The sequence below is a fragment of the Phocoena phocoena genome, chromosome 18 (assembly GCF_963924675.1).
Source record: "Phocoena phocoena chromosome 18, mPhoPho1.1, whole genome shotgun sequence".
NCBI lineage: Eukaryota > Metazoa > Chordata > Mammalia > Artiodactyla > Phocoenidae > Phocoena > Phocoena phocoena.
In genome coordinates this window covers 5,721,453-5,742,647 of record NC_089236.1, presented here as the reverse complement: position 1 = coordinate 5,742,647, position 21,195 = coordinate 5,721,453, and the positions used below count along the sequence as shown (strand labels likewise).

The 21,195-nt window shown below is 43.4% G+C and overlaps 1 protein-coding gene across 1 annotated transcript in view; it reads left to right on the top strand.

Moving 5' to 3' along the window:
• Positions 1 to 21,195, top strand: part of FLT1 (fms related receptor tyrosine kinase 1) — a 168,910-nt gene that overhangs the window by 78,496 nt on the left and 69,219 nt on the right. The window contains exons 11-13 of the mRNA XM_065896240.1: positions 3,500 to 3,614; positions 11,563 to 11,671; positions 17,840 to 18,148. Of these exons, the coding sequence (XP_065752312.1) occupies positions 3,500 to 3,614; positions 11,563 to 11,671; positions 17,840 to 18,148 (533 nt within the window). The remainder of the gene's footprint in view (positions 1 to 3,499; positions 3,615 to 11,562; positions 11,672 to 17,839; positions 18,149 to 21,195) is intronic.

Genomic DNA, 21,195 nt, shown 5'->3' with positions numbered 1-21,195 from the left:
TGTTGTGGCCTCTCCCGTTGCGGAGCACAGGCTCCGGACGCGCAGGCTCAGTGGCCATGGCTCACGGGCCCAGCTGCTCTGCGGCATGTGGGACCTTCCCGGACTGGGGCACGAACCCGCGTCCCCCGCATCGGCAGGCGGACTCTCAGCCACTGCGCCACCTGGGAAGCCCTCTTTTTTATTTTAAATCTTATAATCTCACCGTAAAAACAGACATCTTGAAAACATTTGGAGAGATCTGATATATGGGCCAGATACAAACAACACCGTGGAATTACTGCTAATTCTATTAGGTGTGATCATGGCGTTGCTGTTATTAGAAAACGTGCATAATTTTTAGACATGCACTAAATAGGTGAGGCTGAAATGACATGCTGTCTGTGATTTGCTTTACAATATTTCTCAAAAGAAAAAGTAAAAAGAAATAAGGGATAGATGAAACAAATGTGGCAAACTCTTGGTAATTAGTAAGTCTGGGTGATGGGTATATGGGGGTTTACTGTACTATGACTCTACTCTTCAATATGTTTGAAAATAATAAACAGTTAAAACCAGTGAAAACTCTTACTAGAAACCACACATCAGTACCTCACGCCTGTATGTTTACAAATGTTTGTGGGGTGCCAGTTACATGCTTGGCCCTGGCATAACTATGAAGACAGAGTGATCCCATAGAGGTGGCCAGTGGTCCTTGTAGCTGCTGGCCCAGTGGGACCTCAGAAGCACTGAATGCAAACTTAGAAACTGGTGAATGCTCTGGGGGAGAGGACATTATATGGCAGTGTGCCCCCCCCAGGAGGGGAGACCACCCCAGAAGACTCCCTAGTTTCACATGGTGGAGTCCTTTCTCAGCTTGAGGACCAGACAGGGATAATTACAGAACTTTTTTTTTTTTTTTTCTGATCATCACAATCCCTTCTCTCTTACCTTTTCTCTCACTAATTTCATCCTCTCACTTTCTTCTCACATAAGTAGCCAAGGGCAACAATGACTTAAGAGCAACCATGCATTCTTTCTGGCTTGAAAATCTCCAGAATCTGCCCAAGACATGTACAGATTAGAGCCCAGCCAGCTGTCTGCTCACCACAAATTCTAAGCCAGAAGGAAGGAACATGAAGTGACACCACGAAAAGTTCACAGTGCAAGTAATCATACAAATGACCACTTCCCAGCCTTACAGGGTCCTCACTCTTTAGGCTGGGAGGTAGGAGGAAAGACTGCATCCAGGAGAGATACAGAAATGAACAGCATCAATCCATAAGGCGGTCGGAAAGCAGCAAAGGCCGTGAGCTGCCTGCAGGCACTCAGCCCAGTTCCTACGCGCACTTGTCTCTTAAGCTACCCAGTCTGGCAGGGGAACACCTTGGGAACCCACAGATTTTTTTTTTTTGAGGCACATAAAATAGGTCTTTGTATATTTGCATCGTGTCCCCCCCCAAAATCCATATTTAAATCTCAAAAGGCTGCTTTAAAAGAATCAGCGTTGGGGACTTCCCTGGAGGTCCAGCAGTTAAGACTCTGCACTCCCAATGCAGGGCGCCTGGGTTCCATCCCTGGTCAGGGAACTAGATCCCACATGCCACAACTAAAGATCCCGCCTGCCACAACTAAAGATCCCACCTGCCACAACGAAGACCTGGCACAACCAAATAAATAATTTAAAAAAAGAAATCAGTGTTCATTTTGTCATGAGTGGTCGAAAGCAAAGCACCTGCAGTGTCCACTTACTGAGCACCTGCATTCGCCATACGTGGTGGTACAGAGCTAGGCTCTGGGCAGTTCACGCGAATAGAAATCACAGCACAAGTTAAGGTGGTCTAGCTACAGGCTCATCGAGTGGTTCTGATCCTGTGCACTGGAAGGGTTCACAGTGATCAGGATAAGCTGCTTGGAGGAGATCGGGCCGGTGGTGAGGGGCATCGAGGCAGCGGTAACTGGTGAGTGAAGGTGAAGGAATCAGGTGTGTGTACACCCCGAGCCACAGGAAGAATAGTTCCTCACTTTTCTAGGGTGTCTTTAATTTACAAAACCTCTGTAATTAAATTTAACACATGTATAATCCCATGAGATTAACAGGGCAGGTATAATTTTATTTGTGTGTTTCAGAGGAGAAAACTGTCATACAGCTAGAAGTCAGGGCAGCTCTAGGACTCAAGTCTTCTTTGAAGTAGCTGAACCAAACTGTGGTTTGCCCGTGAGGAAACGTGTCTGTAGCGGTAAGGTTGAAAAGGCAGGTAGGGAATGGACTTTGGATGGCCTTGACTCAGTCACGGAAGCCTGGGCTTTCTTCAGTACAGTTGTTGAAGCTTTCGGAGCAAAGAGGATTCCACTAGAATCCCGAATGCTCAGGGGGTTGGTCTGGCGGCAGCTTTGTGGGTGTTGGCTTGGGAAAAGGCATGTTGAAGCACTACTGCACTGCCCGGGTCAGAGTGGATCTAAGTGTCCTTTCTGTTGTTTGGATTTTTTATTCGTGTAGAACCCAGGATACACGAAACATAATAAATGATCCAAATGACAACAAAAACACGACGGTCCAAAACCTATGGGATGCGGCAAAAGCAGTCCTGAGAGGGAAGTTTATTGCAATTACAGTCCTACCACAGGAAACAAGAAAAATCTCAAACAACCTGACACCTAAAGCAACTAGAGAAAGAGGAACAGACAAAACCCAAAGTTAGTAGAAGGAAAGAAATCAGAGAGATCACAGCAGAAGTAAATGAAACAGAGATGAAGAAACATAATAAATGATCAATAGATATTTACACCAGTGATTTAGGTAGTAAACTGACAGGCACCTACTGACAATCCGGTGTTTGAAAGAACACACTTTCGGATACAGGTTGGAATCTCTCTTTAAAATGGTACTGCTCCAGCTAGTTTAAACAGTAAGAGAGGGAGATTTCATGGGCTTTTTGAAGCAAAAAAGATCTTAAACGACTTCAGCACACATATTCTATCATTAAACCCTTGAGGCCTGAGATGTTAAAGAGCTTGCCATGATACTCCAAAACTTGAAAAGAAATAGACTAAATTTAATAGCTGCTCCATGATGTGTGTTTCCATATACACTTAATCAGCCCTGGAAAAAATTAGCTGCATGATGGAATATTCTCATATTAAATGCCAGCCTTTTATAGCTGTGAAATGCTGTTATCCTTGAGGTTTACATTCATTAACATAACTTCCGTGTTTTCCGTGTTTGCATGTTTCTTCCACTAGGAACTCATTAAAATCTAGATACTGGATTTTTTAATTTATGCATTTTTATTTAATATTTAACATATAGAACAGGAAGGATATGTGGAGATACACTGGTGTGGGTTTTTTGGTTTTGTTTTGTTTTGCAGATCAGGCAAAAATCTGTCTGCTGTTTTTAAGTTCTGAGGATGGATACTGGCGGGGGGAAGCGTCTAAGGAAAAGAAGAAAATTGTGACTTTGTTATCTGAGGACTTAATGGTTTTCATTTCACGGGTCACCACTTACTTTTTTTAAAAATAGGTATGACTTTTGCTCCAATAATGAAGAGTCCTTTATCCTGGATCCTGACAGCACCGTAGGAAACAGAATTGAGAGCATCACTCAGCGCACGGCAGTCTTAGAAGGAAAGAATAAGGTACTGTTCGTCAAAATAAGCGTGGGGATATTTATTCTAAAAGTACACACTCGGCTCCCAGTTCTGGGTTTATTAGAGCCGGAAGGAATTCAAGTGCTCAAGCAAAAATTCAGAGAGAAGAAAATCCGTAGTGTGTCTTTACGGAGCGATTCACGGAGGCTGTTCAAACTGCTGTATACACCCAACCGAGCACCAGTCCCGAAGGAGTGAGTCCTTGGTCCTAACGGAAGAGGGAGAAATGCCTCTTGAGCATCAAACTGGTCCACGTCAGTGGTTCTCAACTCTGGCTGCACAGCAGTCTACTTTACCGGTCATTATTACAAGTGAATCTTTAGCGTGGAGCCCAGGGTTCACGGAAGCTCCCTGGGAGATTCTAGCATAACCAGAACTGAGAACCTCTGACATAAAGTGAGAGGTCAGTAAGCAAAAGCTAGCACAAAACTTTAGGCTAAAATGGAATGTTTCCATTTCACAAAATACCTTGTTTTCCCCTCTGTTTTCGCACGGGCGAAGCCTAAGTTGGGGTATACAAACACACACAGCGTATCAGATTCCCTGACTGAAGAAGGGCCAGTCAGAACCACCATGAGATATCACCTCACACCTGTCAGAATGGCTATTGCGAGAAAGACAAGAAATAACAAATGTTGGTGAGGGCGTGCAGACCCCCTTGTGCACTATTGGCGGGAATATAATTGGTGCAGCCACTATGGAAAGCAGTATGGGGGTTCCTTTAAAAATTAAAAATATAACTACCATATGATTCAGCAGTTCCACTTCTGGGTATTTGTCTGAAGAAGACAAAAACACTAACTCAAAAGATAGAGGTACCCACGTATTCACTGCAGCGTTATTCACCACAGCCAACATATGGAAACAACCTAAGTGTCCATCGACAGATGAATGGATGCAGAAAATGTGGTCTGTATACGCAGTGGAATATTATTCAGCCATAAAAAAGAATGAAAGCTTGCCATTTGTGACAACATGGACAGACCTTAAGGGCATTATGCTAAATGAAATAAGTCCGACAGAGAAAGACAGATACTGTATGATCTCACTTATATGTGGACGAAAACAAACAAGAAAACAAGCTCATAGATTGGTGGTTGCCAGAGGCAGGAGGTAGGCAAGATGGATGAAGGGGGTTAAGAGGTACAAACTTCCAATTCCTATAATATATAAATAAGCCATTGGGACGCCATATACAGCACTGCGACAATAGTTAATACTGCTGAATTGTACACTTAAAAGTTGCTAAGAGGGCTTCCCTGGTGGCGCAGTGGTTGAGAGGCCGCCTGCCGATGCAGGGGACACGGGTTCGTGCCCCGGTCCGGGAAGATCCCACATGCCGCGGAGCGGCTGGGCCCGTGAGCCATGGCCACTGAGCCTGCGCGTCCGGAGCCTGTGCTCTGCAACGGGAGAGGCCACGACAGTGAGAGGCCCGCGCACTGCAAAAAAAAAAAAAAAAAAAAAAAGTTGCTAAGAGATTAGATCTTAAAAATTCCCATCACAAGAAAAACCTTTGTACTACGTGTGGTGATGGGTGTTAACTAGACAGACTGTAGTGATCACTTTGCAATACATACAAATGTTGAAGCTAATATAATGTTATTTGTCAGTTATGCCTCAGTTTAAAAAAAAAAGTTTCCCTGACCTAGTCAGGGACTAGGAGCGTCTTTTCTGCTCTTGGACACATTTTCTCCACTCCCTTAACCTCAACACTAGCTGATACCTTGTGAACCAGGGAAATCGCAGCAGATCTCAGACCTGGTGGTTTTCTTCTCTGTCAAATTAGTGAAAAATGCAACTCCAGAATCTGCTATTATCAGGTACAGGGGTAGTGATGCTTTAAGAAGGGAAAAAAAAAAAACAAATCACCCCTTGCTAGAATATCTCCTTCTACATGCATATCTTGATTGGGAGTAGTCTGTTAATATGGGTGTTACCTCCTTAAGTGTGGTCATGCTTATTTATCTGTTCAGCTATATTTGCATTTGAAAGCAACAAAATAGATGGCATCATTCTCCGAGTAGGACTTCATAATAACAAATAACATCTGCATTCTTCCTGATGGAAAACTTTTGGACGTACATTTTAAAGATGAGAAAAACTGAGGTGATGACTGACTCCCAAGTCACGCAGCTTAGAAGTGGCACGTGAGAAGCTCAAACCCAAGTCTTCATTGCCAAAACCCAGGGCTCTGCCAACTAAGCCAATACAGAAATTAGTTAAGATGGTGATGGCTTGCACGATAATATCAGCGATCACTCGTCAAGGATTCGGGAAAAGTTTTTCTAACCACTGCGGCAAGCTGTAGGTGGCTTACAATTCTTTTTCTCAAATGCAAACAAACTAGTTTAAAACATTCCAAGATGTGTAGCTATTGATGAGACAGCAGTTTAATGAAATACTTAGAAAAGAGGAAACTCTGTAAACTCAAAAGTTTGAGTGACACTACGTTTTTGAAAAAAAAGGAAATTGCCTCAGAGTAGAAAGCAAGTTAGTTGTCACAAAGTACCAGAAAATTTCAAGATGCCCTTGACTGTGCCGATTCATTTTGCCTTTCCCTGACCCTACCGGATGCTTGTACTGTTAACGGCTGGATATTAAAACACGAATTTATGAGCTTAATTCCAAAGAACTTCTAGCCCGGTTTGTGGTATTCTAGCCGCAAAAAAAACATACGACAGAAAATAGAAAATGAAAAAGCAAGGTTATGTTTCTGACTAGCCTGAACCATGAAGTAGCTACCTGCCTCCATGACAAAACCTGGGTGAGATAAAGAATCTTCCCTGATTTTTTCCATGTGTGCTTGAAACAAATTTATTGTCTTGTAATTCTGTAGTTACACCAGGTTTTTAAACAGAGACCTCCAGACACAGTTGGCCCTTGGGCCATCCAACCTGCAGAGCATGGGTTAAGGTCTGCCCTTTCTATTGTGTGTAACCACGTGCAAATAGTTCACCTCTCTGAACCTGAGTTCTCTCCTCCAAAAAATGGAGCTCCTAACACACGACCTGTCTCGTTTGCCTGTTATCAAGATGACTGCCTTATATTCCCTAATGCAATCCCCCAAATTGACTGTGAACATATGCAGTAAAGACTACTTATTAAACAATTGTGTTGAAAAACCTTTAATACTCCTTCTAAACGAAGTGTGTGTATACACACACACACACATATCCTAGTAGTAACTGTAACAAATTAGACTTTGAGTTATTAATTTCATGTCCTAAATTTAGAAGACTTTACTAATTTTGCTTTTAGCATCTATTAATATATCTTTGTGTGTGAAAAATGTCTTTCAGATGACAGACGGAAGTTTTGCTATCTCAGAATTCTTTGCATTGTTATTTCCTTTACAATTAAAACTGCTTTTCTTTTCTGTTCAAGTTAAGAAAGCAAATGAAAGTCCCAGCTTAGAGCACACAGATGCTTTCCCCCAGTCATATAGTCGGCATGCCCGGGACCCTGCTCCAGCCATCAGCGGAGCGAGGTCCTGCTCGAGCACCTGCTGCCTTTCAGGGACTTGCTTCCCCCCGCGCCCCACCCCCCTGTTGTGTTTTGTTTTGTTTAACCCAAGGAAGGGTGCACAAGACAATAAAATTCAGTCTCCTTATGGCCAGGTTTTGGCCCAGATCTGTGAGAAGTGAAGTCATCAATTGGAGTTGCTAACGGCAAACGTGGAGCTTTGGTATGGTTTCAGTGGGTTTGCCAGACTTTGTAGACTTGGGGCAGGAAGTAGAAGGAGCCCTGTGTTAGGAAAAAATACACAGGAAATGCGTTTCACAGCATTAATTCTGTGAGGCTGGAGGATCATGACAATTTAACATCTTAGCAACATCTCCATTGAAATCGTCTTGAGGTTTCATTGAGAAATGTGTGTACCGTAAAAGACACGTCCATGACCGAAGCATGAATGCCTCATCCCGGGAGTACAGCCTGGGTTCCGCTTTCCCACACACTCCCCGACCTTGTCTACCTTCTCACGTTCTATTTCCCATCAGTTGGCTCAAATGCACCACCCCAGGATCATTTTAGATTCCTCCCTGACCTTTACATATCTGCTTTTATTTCTCCCTGAAACACTTCAAAGGAAACTGTAATAGAAACATCCGAGAATAAAATCCATATATAGGTTTTTTTTTTAAAGGCGGGTGCTGGAAATTAGGCTGAATTACACATCATCCCATCCATTCTGTTCCATGAGGTTCAAACCACATTCCAGTAGTGAATCACTAACGCTTAGCGAAAGGGAAGGAAGGAAGGAGAATGAATAACTTCCAAATTTACGGTACCTGACGACAGTGTTCACCAGCGTTCCTGGGTCATACAGAAGAACCCAGAGAATGGATTTGAAGGGTCTGTTTCTAATATCTTAATCCTTGAGGTCCTCGCAGGGAAAACAGAGGCACCCAAAGTGTGGGTTCAGAACTAAAAAAAAAAACTGTGGCAAATGGAAACTAATTCTAGAATGGATACAAGCAGACAGCCTTGGGAATTTCTTTTGGTGTACCTTATAAAATATATGATGACAATTTCAAACATATGCTACAACTCAACTTCTTGAGTTTGAAATACTTTCTCTTTTCAAGTACTAAGTTGATATTTGCTGTTCCAACTGTTAAGTTATTTCCATTTTTTCCTTCTTGAAACAATAGCATTTCATCATGACTGCCGGGGATCACATTTGTCCCCTTAACCCAAGAGACTCCTGTCCTGTGAGAAGTTCTCGTGTCCAAACTACACCCACCTCCAACCCACACTTGACCTCCCTTTTCTGACTCTATAGTTTATACTTCAAGTGTCATAGTTTTTTCATGAAAATATTTTAATTTATAGCTTAAAAATATACTCTAGAAAAATAAAAGTCCTCTAGAAATCAGATCATTTTGAATAACGTTGCTCACAGGATGTAAATTCCATCTTACTTTAAAATGTTCTTCTCTAATTATAATTTGTCCATTATCAATCATATTTTCAAACCATATAACACTGTATCAGCTTGCAACTTGTATAAAAACCATGTCTGCTCATTAAAGGAGGTATTCTCGAGAGAAAATCCGACTCAAAGCATAGACAGAACTCTACCAATAGATCTGTACTATTAGATTTAAAGGGTTTGAAGGCGGCAAGCAGCAATTTCGTGTAGGTTAAGAGCACAGGCACTGGTGTCAGACAGACCTGGGCATAATTGTTGCTCGGGGCTGTCTGTGGTACCATGGATCTTTGAGTGAGTCAGTTTATAACCTCAGTTGCCTCTTGTGTAGAACAAGTAATACACCCACGTCACTGGGCTCTGGGGAGGATTAATTAAGTGAGGTAATGCCTCACACACTGGCGCACAGCAAGGGTAACATAGAGGTACCCAGAAACAAAGAAATAATGTAAGCTCCCATCAATGTCATTTTCTAGTTCAATTTTAATAGAAACTTTGGAGAGGTGAGTTCTGGGGCAGGCTCTACTTGGGGTAAGGTGTCAGTCTTGGAAGAGGTCATTCAGGCAAAATGAGAGATTCAGCTGCATCTGTTATCTCCATGGTTCATCGTGTGGCCTGGATTCACTTCACTTCTGTGGACCTCAGTTTTATTCTCTGATTATACAGAAATCCTGAGCTATCTGTTTTCGCAGTGTTGTAAAATGGCTACAGCCCTCCCCCGGTTGCCTGCACAGGCCTTAAATATGGCAAATGTGCACATCTGAATTGATTGCCCTTGGCACGAAACCCAGTTCTGGTTCTCAGTTGCCCCGCTCTCAGTGAAATCAAAATCATTTTAAAAGAAATCCAAATGCACCTTTCAGGTAATCGTTGTTCATCATTTCAGATGTTCAAGCCAAACAGAAATGAGTTGTTCACTTATTAATTGAGCAGCGATACATCTGAGAATCTAAATAAGGCTCTGCTGAGGTCCTTTAGGATAAACATTGAGTGCTAACTTCGTAAGGAAAGCTGTGCTTGAGCTGAGAGGCAAACAGAGGGGTTGTGAGGTCTCCACGACTGTTCCTCTTCTGACCCTGTCATGCTGCCTTCAGGCACCTAAGCTCGTCTCCTGAGAAAATTCCAGGAGTCAGAGTCTCACTTGGTGATCTCTCTTGTCCTTCCACCTGTCACCTACAAGCTTCTCTTCTAGCTACTTTTTCCTCCACAGCTCTGAAGTGGTGGGTGCAATAATTAAACAGCCATCCAGAATTTTTGTATTCCCCGCCTCTTATAATGATTAGTAATCAAAATAGAGAAAGAGACACCTGAGCTCTCTCCACTGGTTATTTGCTTTTGTGAGAGTCTTTCTCTGTAAAAGAGAGAATAATATATACTTGGGCTTCAAGTAGGGAAATTCTTCCCTGTGACCTAGAAGTAGTCCTTCACGTTAAGAATAAGGGTTGTGTCATACTCCCCTCCGTCCCCTTTACAACGTCTGGGTGATGCCTTAACAAATAATCAGTATCTGCTACATTGGATGAAAATGCCACGAATCGCAGACACTCATTTCCCAGAATTTCAGTAATACACAGAGGATATGTGGGTAGATGTAATTAAACAGATCTAACAAACAGAAAAGGTATCATGAAGTATCAACTGTACCGCAGTGGAAATTACAGAGAATTTGGAGCAATGAAGTTGCTGGCTAAAAAAACTACGAATATATTTTTTAGTCTTCCTGATCTGTAAAGACAGACATACTTTAATTTCTCGTAAGGGATATGAGAATACGAGTAAAGTGCCTACCGCATAACTTAGCAACTTAGAAAAATGTTAGGACCCTTTGTAGAATTTGTGTTACTGTCTTAGAAAGCCCGCTGTCACAGTTCAGCCTCTCTGTATGTATCACGTTAACCTGTAAGTGACCGGATCGTTCTCCTCCAGCCGGGACACCCCATTAGTCTGGAAGCATCAGCACAGCCTCTACAATTTCAGGGCTTATGACCAGTTCTTTGTGTCCTAGGAGATAGGCCGCAACGATTGATAAGTAACTGGATCAACCTTTTTTGTAATTTTAAACATGAAAAACTTACTAGCTGTTTCATTTTTTTTTCATGTATAGCATGCATTACTTTTTTGAAAGGTTGGGTTAAATTTTAAAATTCTCAACAATTCATTTCATACTGCTAATTTTTATCTTTAAAAGGAGACAGCCATGCAAACCTTTAAGCTGTATAAATTTGTGGTTCTTTTTTTTTTTTTTGAGACATTACTTTTTGCAACATCGTAGTTTGGAACGTGCTTTCAAGTTCACACAGCTTTGACTCCTCCTGCCTCGTTAGGGGCTCATCTGCCCAAGAGCAGCACTAAACCCTAGAGAAGCCTCATTGCCTGTGAATCCATGATTTATATCTTCATTTTCTAGAGTAGGGATTGACAGCCTGAGAAATTAAGTAATTTACAAACACCCGCAAGAGCCTCAGGGAGTTTCCGCCCCTCCCTCTGCGTTATTAGGGCTGCAGTGCCACGTCCCAGAAAAGAAATGGTTCAGCCAGCCTTTCTCCTGTGTCTGTGCTCCCTTAACACACCGCTTACAGAACCAGACGGCAGAGAAGGCTCCTGTTACCAAGTGGCGTTCGTGATCACAGGTCATCCAAACAAAAGGGAAGGCCTGGACCTCCCCCTCTCGTTGGCGTGGCCCTGACCACCTCATAGGGTAGGACGTGCTGTCCCGCATCTGGGCTTCAGGTCTGTAATTGTTACGCCAGCAGCACGAGATAAATAAGCCTGAAGCCCTCATATGAGTCGGATGTCATAGCCCCCGGTCTCCTGAGGACCTGCTTTCCTGTTGTTTTTCCATTCTTGCTGAGGCTCGGCGAGGGGAGAGTTTCTGGTAACCACCACGTGTGCAGTTCTACCTCTGTTGAGGCAATGGAATAGCCGGATCATGTCCCGCTCAGAAATATCTCAGGGGGTGTCCAGTGGTTCTTCGTCCTTTCGCTGAAGTTGCCTTTTCTTTTGCAGACGGCTAGCACCTTGGCTGTGGCCGACTCTAGAATTTCTGGAATCTACAGTTGCATGGCTGCCAATAAAGTAGGGACTGTGGAAAGAAACATAAACTTTTACATCACAGGTAAGCCACGTGTCCTGTATTCACGAAGACAGCCCAGGGACCTCAGGTCTCTCCTGCAGTCTTCTGTGCTTTGAGCGCACTCGAGTGACTTTTATTTTTAAAAGAAACATTCCATAGACTTGTCCAGCTTTGAGTACCTTCATCCTTGCTCTCGGGAATAGTTTTCTACAGCATCATTGGGTCATTGGGTCTCCTGAAGGGTTATTTCCCTGAATTCCCTTTTAGAGCTGTTTGTCTACGTCTCTTTCCTAGGCTTGATTGTCAATCTGGGATCTTGTCGTGTTCATTGTTGAACACCCTACAGTCCCCAGCACAGGGCCTGGTACACAGTGGTTGTCCAGTAACAGTCAAGGAAACCAATTCTAATACGTGGGATGACATCTTTGTAACCCAAGAGGCGAACTGTTTCACAACCTTTTTTTTTAAATTGATGTTATCGTTGATTTACAGTGTTGTGTTAATTTCTGCTGTACAGCAAATGTTTCACAGCTGAATTTCAGCTTTCTGGCACATGAGGCTCTCCTAAAGAAATCTGAAGCTGAGCTTGGTCATTCTTAGTGTGTTATTTTTTGGTAGCATTTCAGAATTTTTAACCTTAAATATGATGGTGTCTGCAAATCTTATAACTTCCAAGGTACACAAATGGCACTCCCTATGTCCCTCCATGGGTACAGGAAGGAAGTAAGTAGCTCAAAGTATAAAAACAATTGCCTGGCTCCACACTCCCCCAATTTTCTGAAAAAACCTGGGCAGTTGGCCAACTCTCTGGAAACTCCGCACTGCCTGGGGCAGGCTGTAGCAGTTGCCTTGAGTTCACCAGAAAGAAATAGGTATGTCCAATTGCATGAGAAGTATGGGTTGCCAGATCACAGGGAGCCTTCTGGCACGTTAGCTGAACCTCAGAGAAGCTGTGCCAGGGGAGAGATCCTTGGGTAGGTGCTCACAGAATGTCAGAGCCAGAAGGGACTTTTAGGGGCTATAATTCGACATTATAGCCCTGCATTTTCCAGATGAGGAAATGCGGTTTAGAGAGGTGGAGGGGCACACGGGAGAGCCTCTGAAAACCAAGTCAGTCCCTATACCCTCAATATTCGAGAAGCGGAGATAAAATCATCTTTGCGTTCATTCCAAATAGGAAAAGCCCTTTATTTAGAGAAGGATTCAGAGAGCAGTTTCACACATACTAATTCTTTAATCAACCTCAGATGATTTAGACTAATTAAGTCCAAAGGTTTGTGTTGTCATCTGTATTTGGGGTGCAACAAGCTAGCCCTAACCATCCAAGTCCACGGCCACTGTCTCTGTGATTTAGAGTACAAAAGATTGAGCCATTCCTGTTCTATTCTTAACATTCAATACGTTTGTACGAGTTTAATGAGCACCAGCTATTAAACAGGACAGTTCAACTCTGTGTTGAGCGTTCAGAGAGATAGCAAGGAGGCCCTGTCTTTCTAGGAAGACAGTTTGAACACTGTGGACACAAAGAAGAAATGTTACCTGTATCCTAGTATCAAAAGGAATGGGCAGAAGTAACATGACAGATGAATCTACCAATGCTAAGCCAATTCCACCAATAAAAATATGTCAGCCACATACATAATTTAACATTTTCTAGTGACCATTTTTTTTAAAGTAAAAAAAAAGTGAAATTCATTTTATTTCACCTAACAGATCCCATGTTATCATTTTAACACGTCATCAGTATTTTTTAAAATATTACATCGCTTTGGTTTTTAAAATCAGGATTGAAATAAGATAAAACTAACTGAATGAAATTCAGTTCAGTCACACTGACCATACTTTCAAGGCTCAGTAGCCACAGGTAGCCGTGTAGTGTAGAGTGTTGCTCCAAGCCTCTGAGAAGGAAGCAGGACTTGCGGTAGTCCTGTGGGTACAAAGAATCGGTAGAAAGAAGAGGACAGGCTGGCCCTGGCATTTTCAGAATCAAGGCGAGAAGACCAACAGAGGCCCACAGACTATGCATCTAACCACTTACGAGTTCTGAATCACATGAACAAGCTGTGAAATATGTTGTAGCCTCTGGTGGACAAAGATACTTTCATGATGACAGATCTAGAGTTCCGGGACTGCACAGAGTGTGACGGTGCCTGACGGTGCAGGAGAAGCCCACCCCCGGCTCACCCTGCTTCTCCTTCCACCCCGGGCTCGGCCCTCATGGTAAGGGGGATGCTCTCCCCAGGCCACACCTCCAAACTCTGTCCACCCCTCCCCCAAACAGTCTCCCTGGGCCCTATAAGTGTGCAGACTGCCCAGCAGTCTGACCTCAGGAGGACAGACAGAGCGAAGGGGGAAGAGGTCTGAGACAGTCTGGAAGCAGACTTGGGATCATCTTTACAGGGAATTCTGGGGCCCCAGGGGCCCCACGAAAGATAAAGAGTGGGGATAGCACAGGCTCTGTGTAGGCAGCGCCCCCCCGCCCCCGCTAGACTCTCTCCATTGTGTTGTGGGGAGGGGTACAGCCTGAACAGAGAGCCCCCTTGCCTGGGTCTGAAGGGAGTACTGGGAGAGGATGCCCTGACTGAGGGCACGCCCTGCTCGTTTCCCTCATGATACGAGTCCCAGGAAGGTTCATCCGTGCCCATTATTCACTGCAGCACCAACATCCAGCCCACCCCTCCCCCGAGTGCTTCATGGCTCCGGCCTGTATCTGTGCACAGCATGGCTGCTGCAAGGGCCCCAGCTGATACGGCTGACCACCTGCGGAACTCAGGCAGCAATCCCCCTTCGCCTCCCACCATATCGTCCAGTTTATAACCACGGGGTGCCTGAAGCCTTTCCTCATCCATTGAAAGGAGCGGTGGGAATTCTATTTCCAACATACCTAACTCGAAGCTCACGACATTTTTCCTCCAGAAGTTTAATCTTAAAACTGAGCACAAACTCATCTAATCAAGTCCCCATTGCCCGGAATATAATTCTCCTAAATGCTTTGCTCCCTGTTTTGAAAACTTCTAGTCTTGATGGGTAATCATAGATTACTTACATTCATGATTTCTAAAACTCTTCTCTTTTTCTTACTCAAATCTCTGTCGTGAGATTTAGCCTCACTAGAGCTGAGACTAAATATTCTTTAGGAATGCTGCACCTTCCATGACGATTTTCTGAAAAATGAATGTATATTTGTTCCATGCTTATACTTGACCTAGTGCAGGTCATGCTTTAAAAGAGCTGTCTAAAATTGAACTGCTCAAAATCAAAAGATCGAGAATTGGATCTGTACTGATCCTCATTTCAATCATGCTGCCACAGAGCTGCCTTCTGAACTGATGTGAACCAGTTTGCTATGGCCATTAGCATCCTCCACAGCTTCTACTCCAACTCTGCGATTCACTTGTCCATAGTATCTATTTGAAACGAGCAAAACTTTCTAGTCACCACTCACTTTCTTTTTAGAGAATGCTGTTTCTGTTCTCTAGTTGAGGTAAAGCCTTTATTTCCACCTGACAAAGGAGATACCTTTCATCCTTTTAATGTCTATGCTTGTCTCTTTCATGAACTTAATTCATACGTTTGATCCAATCAAGTCAAGATGTCCACCCCCAGGTGTGCACCTCTGTAAATACATTACCCTTTCACCTAACCCTGGGAGGGATGTCTCCTGAGCAAGGGTGGCGTCTTCTCCACCACATCTCCTAAGACGCCGTGGATGTGATTACGTGTTGGATGGATGAGTGTTAGTTGGTGCTACTGAAGCCTGGGCTGAGTCTGCAACAGATCCTTAAGTGTGGGAGGATTTCTTGTTTTCATTTTGAGAGTTAGAAGGCAATGCTTGCTTTGGTCTGTTTTTGTACTCAGGCTAAAAAAAAAATCGACATGAATTAAGGGAAAAATCCCTCTGGATTCATTACCTAGTTTAGGACATCTTATTTATCACCTTCCATGGATCAGAAAAGAATAGTGCAGGGGCTGTACCGAGAAACAGATCATTTCTAAGTGCCATCTGACAACATAAACCAAATCAGCCTCCTAACAGTGTCCCCATATGGGAAACGGACCTGAAAACGGATTCGATTCTTTTCTTTTCCTCTGTGTGTGTTTTTGCTGTTCTGTTGGCACTCAGCGTGACTCTGGGTGTGTTAGCAATTACTGAGGGTGAAACAGGAACAGCGCTGCCTTATCTCCCTGGTTTCCCAATGTCACTAAATGCATTTTATTTTGAGATTCCTGGTGGTGCTTGGCAAAGATAAACAAAATCTTCCACCAGGAAACCTGTGAGCTATTTCCACAGGAAGTTTCAAATCACTAAAGTAAATAGAAACTCTCTACATGATCTCAGTGGTGTTACTTGGGACCCACTTGAGCTCTGACTACCAGGATGGGACTTCGTAAAATGGAAGCTACCGTCTTTTCAGAAATAATTTGATTACAACCAGTGCACAAGACTTCTGCCCTAGTATCTGGGTAAAAGTTGATGGCTAACGTTTAGCTCCTCATGCTTGGAAAGTGTCCCAAGTATAAAAAGATGCTGAATTAGAGGGGCTATTTCTGACACCTTATTGTTATGTTAAAAAACTATGGTCAGCTGCTTCTGCCTCTTCTGGCACATTCTTAGGTTTTCATTTTAAAAGCAGGAAAACTTCCACTGGCCTCCTCTCTCTCCAGTCATTGACAGCTTCGTAAACCACTGCTACCCCCCGGCTCCCAGGTTCCAGATGAATACTTTGGCATTTCTTCAGACGTGACACTTTATAATAAAGCCAGAGCCCAGAAAAATCAGAAAAAACAAGCAAAGTGAGATTTAGGAAAGAGTTGATATGATATCTAATTTTGGACTATTGTCCCCTTAAGGTTTAAAGGTTTCTTTATAGCTTTGTGTGCAAAGGATAATAATAATAATAGCATAACATAGCGCTTTTCATCTTCAAAGTTCTTTGTGAAATGTTGGCCCCAGTTCTTTGCTCAAGTACAGATACGCCGCTAGTAACAAGCGATGGGAGGGTTTTGAGAGCAGGCCAGTTCAGGGCTAGTAACAACCAATGGTATTCTAAAATCGTCTGGTGAGATGGTCCAAAAGGAGACTAAGGAACTCTCAGTGCAGAAGCTAAATGACGGTCCAGGTTAAGAAAGCTGAGGAGGGGAGCTCTTGAGCTGTGGCTAGAGGCGCCAAGAAGATGGAGAAGAAGGTTATCTGGGAATGACACTGGAGAAAATGACTTCCAATGATGCAGTCCTTTGAGGAAAATGTTTAATATGTTTTTTAAGAGCAGATTTGATTTAGAAACCTTCTGCCCCCGCTTTGCAATCTAGCAACTCTTCGAGATTAGTCGTCCGCATTTTCAGAAGAAATCTTGCTCTTTGGGCTCCCCTGGTGGTGCAGTGGTTGAGAGTCCGCCTGCCGATGCAGGGGACGCGGGTTCGTGCCCCGGTCCGGGAAGATCCCACATGCCGCGGAGCGGCTGGGCCCGTGAGCCATGGCCGCTGAGCCTGCGCGTCCGGAGCCTGTGCTCCGCGACGGGAGAGGCCACAACAGTGAGAGGCACGCGTACCGCAAAAAAAAAAGAAATCTTGCTTTTTTATGTCTGAGTAGAGCAATCACCATAAAAGGGGACCTGAGCAAGGACCCCTTGGTGCCAGCAAAGAGCAGGGGGAGTGATGGGCCAGCAGCAGGAAGAGGATGCCATCAGTCCAAAGTTTAGGATTAAAGTGTTAACTGGAGTCTCCTAGCGCAGACCTGGGACTTCCTGTTCTCACTTGTTCACAACTTAGTTAAATAAGTTTGGCTATCAAAGCACCTGTCGTTTCTAGTACAAACTCCTCTTAGAGTCCTTCACTATTTTGCCCACTTACCAGGAGAACTTCTGCACATGATAAAGCAATGGGTTATCATCCCAAGTTGTAAAAAAAAAAAAAGCATTCCACTTCGAAGAGCAATTTTGAGCAAATGAGCGTACCCTCCTAATAACGTCCTATTTTGCATTTCCTGTCTCGCTTCTGACGGAACGAACTGAGTTGGTTCCTACCTGCCATGTCTGATCCGTTCCCCTTTAAAAAAAAAAAAAAAAAGATAAATACCATCCTTTTAACGTTGATGCTGAATTCGTGTAGGAACAATCCTTAAGATCCCTGACTGTCTTAGAATGAGATATGTCCTCTGGATGAGACACTGATTTTCCTATGCACTCAAGTCCTTTGTTCTTTTTTTTCCAGATGTGCCCAATGGATTTCATGTTAACTTGGAAAAAATGCCTACGGAAGGAGAGGACCTGAAACTGTCTTGCACAGTTAACAAGTTCTTATACAGAGACATTGCCTGGATCTTGCTGCGGACAGTAAACAACCGAACCATACAGCACAGCATCCGCAAGCAGAAAACGGCCGTCACGAAAGAGCACTCCGTGACGCTCCACCTCGTCATCAAGAATGTTTCCCTGGAAGACTCGGGCACCTATGCCTGCCGAGCCAGGAACATGTACACAGGGGAAGAAATCCTCCAGAAGAAAGAAGTGACCATTAGAGGTGAGCACTGCAACAGAAAGGCTGTTTTCTCTCGGATCTCCAAATTTAAAAGCACAAGGAATGATTGTACCTCACAAAGTAATGTAAAACATTAAAGGACTCATTACAAAGTAACAGTTGTGTCATATCATCTTGATTTATTGTCACTGTTGCTCATTTTCCGGCTCAGAGGAGAAGCTCCTCCCAAAACGAGTTTGGCCATGATAGGAGTAACATTGAGCCCCCCGGGACCCCCAGCTCTGGGCGCCCCGTTCAGGCTGAGGGGTCCGCTCTCTGGGGCCGACCTGGTGCACGTTTGGATTTGGAGGATCCCTGCAGTGCATTCTCTGTGTGTTTTGCTCTTTGCTGTTTTCTCCTGCCTGACAGACGACAACTCGGGACTGATCCTTTCCTTCCACTTTAATGCCCACCTCTTTTTACGTTTATGTTTCCAAGCTGCCAGACCCGAATAGTTTAAACAGATGCCGGTGTCTGCCAAAGATGGACATGAATCAGTTCATTGGCCAGCTCAGAATGAGGACAGTTGAATTGGAGACTCTGACGGACCTCTGCCGGGTTTTATTTTGTACTGTTACATCTGCTTTTGATTTGTAAATAGCACCTGGATGATAGCAAGTTATAATGCTTATTTATTTGAAGATGCTTTTTTTTTATATTAAGCACATTAATTTTAAACTGGAGCGTCTAAGGTGGGCCCCAGAGGTGCAAGGTGTTGGTGTCATTCAGAGGTATTAAAGCTTTATCACAGTATGAGTTACAAAAGTCCACCCAGATCAAGCCCAGTTCTCTCCTGCAATGCCAGTAGCTAGTCAACAAGGCCAGTGGGTCTTCTCCTCACTGCCTCTGAGTGGACTACACAGCCACTGACAGCACCTGAACAAAAGTGGCTCGTGCCTTTGTTTCTAATATTTTTGTCCCTGGTTAAAGAACTTTATCCTGTCCGATGGATGGCATTCAACTGTGTACCATGATCAATTTATCAAGGAAATAAAGGCTCTTGTGACCAGAGGCTTAATGCATTCTTCTAAATGTCAATCTCAAATTTGTCCATTTAAAAAAAAAAAAAAGTCCACTTTCCCCATATGCGAATTGAATAGGATTTTTTTTCCTGGGGAAAGTGACTTTTTCACCAATTTCATATGCGTTGTTCTGTTGTTTTCATTTATGATTGATCATTACGTGTGACTTGCCTGAACTACTGGAAAACAAACTATAATGACCAAAATAGCCATGGCTGAGAACACAGTGGCTGGGCTGTTCAGTAGGAGGTGACAATATGACAGCTTTTCAGGCTTGGGAACTCACCAGACTGTTTCCTCCTTTAGGTAACAGACTCTGTCCCACGGCTCAACTTGTCTTTCACGTGGGAATTGCTTTTGTCAAATGTGAAGGAGTAAACAATAGCACTTTTATGGAGCCCCAAATGCTCTGAAAACAATTAGTAACCTGGAAGTTGTCAGCCCAAAGGAAAGAATAATCGATTGTATCTGGAAACTTTACCTATGGCTCTTTTGCCTGGACTCTTTGTTCATTATAAGTCAGTGTGTTCCTTCAGGAAACTGCCTTAGTACCAGAGGACCTGGGGGGGGGGGGGCGGGAGGCTCAATTTTTACTAAAGCTGAAAGAGCAAATGAGATGGTTTAGGGAGTACTTTTGAAAAACATGGTGAAATGGACATGCAAAACCTATCCTTTCCTAGAAGGGAGGGGAAGGGTTTAGTAGTTACAGAAGATGATTTGAAGTACTTCTGAGAGATAATTTGAAGAATTCCATAGAGTCACGAATCCTTCCAGAGAGTTTCAAAAAAGGAAAAGAAAGGACTGGGTGGGTTTTGATTTTTTTTTTTTAGTTAGTCTTCGAGGTGTGGTGTAAGGGGAGGATAACGGGGAAATAGAGAAAGAACCAAGAGCCTGCTATGGAGAATGACCGAGATGGGGTAGAGGGTGTGAGGCTGGTTCCTCGGTCCCCTTTCCAAATGGAGAATCGGAAGTACGTATCTGTGGGACCTGGCAGATCTCTTGGGCTCGAATGCCGAGAAGTAAAAGGACCTGGTGGGGAGCAATCTTTGGCTGTTGATAACCAGCAGAAATAGTCCGTTCATTCTGATTTCCTCAGTTTGAAAGCTCCCCTTTGTTAAACTTTGGAAAGCAGCTATTTCCACCAAATAACTTAGGTTTAAAAATATGGGTTCGACGTACCTTTCCTATTTAAAATGCCAAAGTAGATTACTATAAAGTGGGAATTGATTAAAAAACAATTCCTTGGTTGATTGGTCATTTTGAAACTCGCCAAAAATGAGAACTTGTTTCTTTTTTCCAGAAATGGGTACAAAGAAAAAAATCTTCATACTGTATGTTTCAGACATGTTTATATGAACTTTGTATTTCATTGAGAGTCCTCTGTTCATTCTGCAGCCTTCCGGCTGCTTCCCTCATCTCAAGTTTGTGTAGTACAGATAGGGCCTTTGGGAGTTCTGCGTGACGTTTATGTTAAAAGAAGATGCTCTCTTTTATATAAGCATTGTCTTCAAACACACCTGTCAGGGAAGCCAAATCCTGTCTGTGTTGATGATGTTACAGTTTGTAGCTATGAAAATAATTCGGGTGTGGTAGGCCATGTATTCAGACTTCCGTCTTCTAATAAGACCTATGGACAATGATAGATTATTTTATCATATTTAATACCTGGGAAACAGTAAATGTGCCAGAGGAAGCTATCACAAGTATAACTCAGTGAACTGGGTCTGTTCTGAGTTTTAAATGAGGTGCGTCAAAGTTGGCTGTAAAAGATGCTAAATAGTAATATACTGTTCTTTATTCTCTCGTCATGTTCACTGATGTGTCTGGGGTCTTGACTGTGTAAAAATGTCAAAATTGTAATGATCAAGCATGTAAGAATTATCAAAATGGAAGATTTTGATACCTGGCTGCGTTTTCAATTAGGAAAAACTATTTGACAGACTGGACAGAATGTAAATCCAGAACTATGAAAATGGGTCTGCCGGGGGGGGCGCAAGATGAGACTAGGAAAGCTACACTGAAACAGGC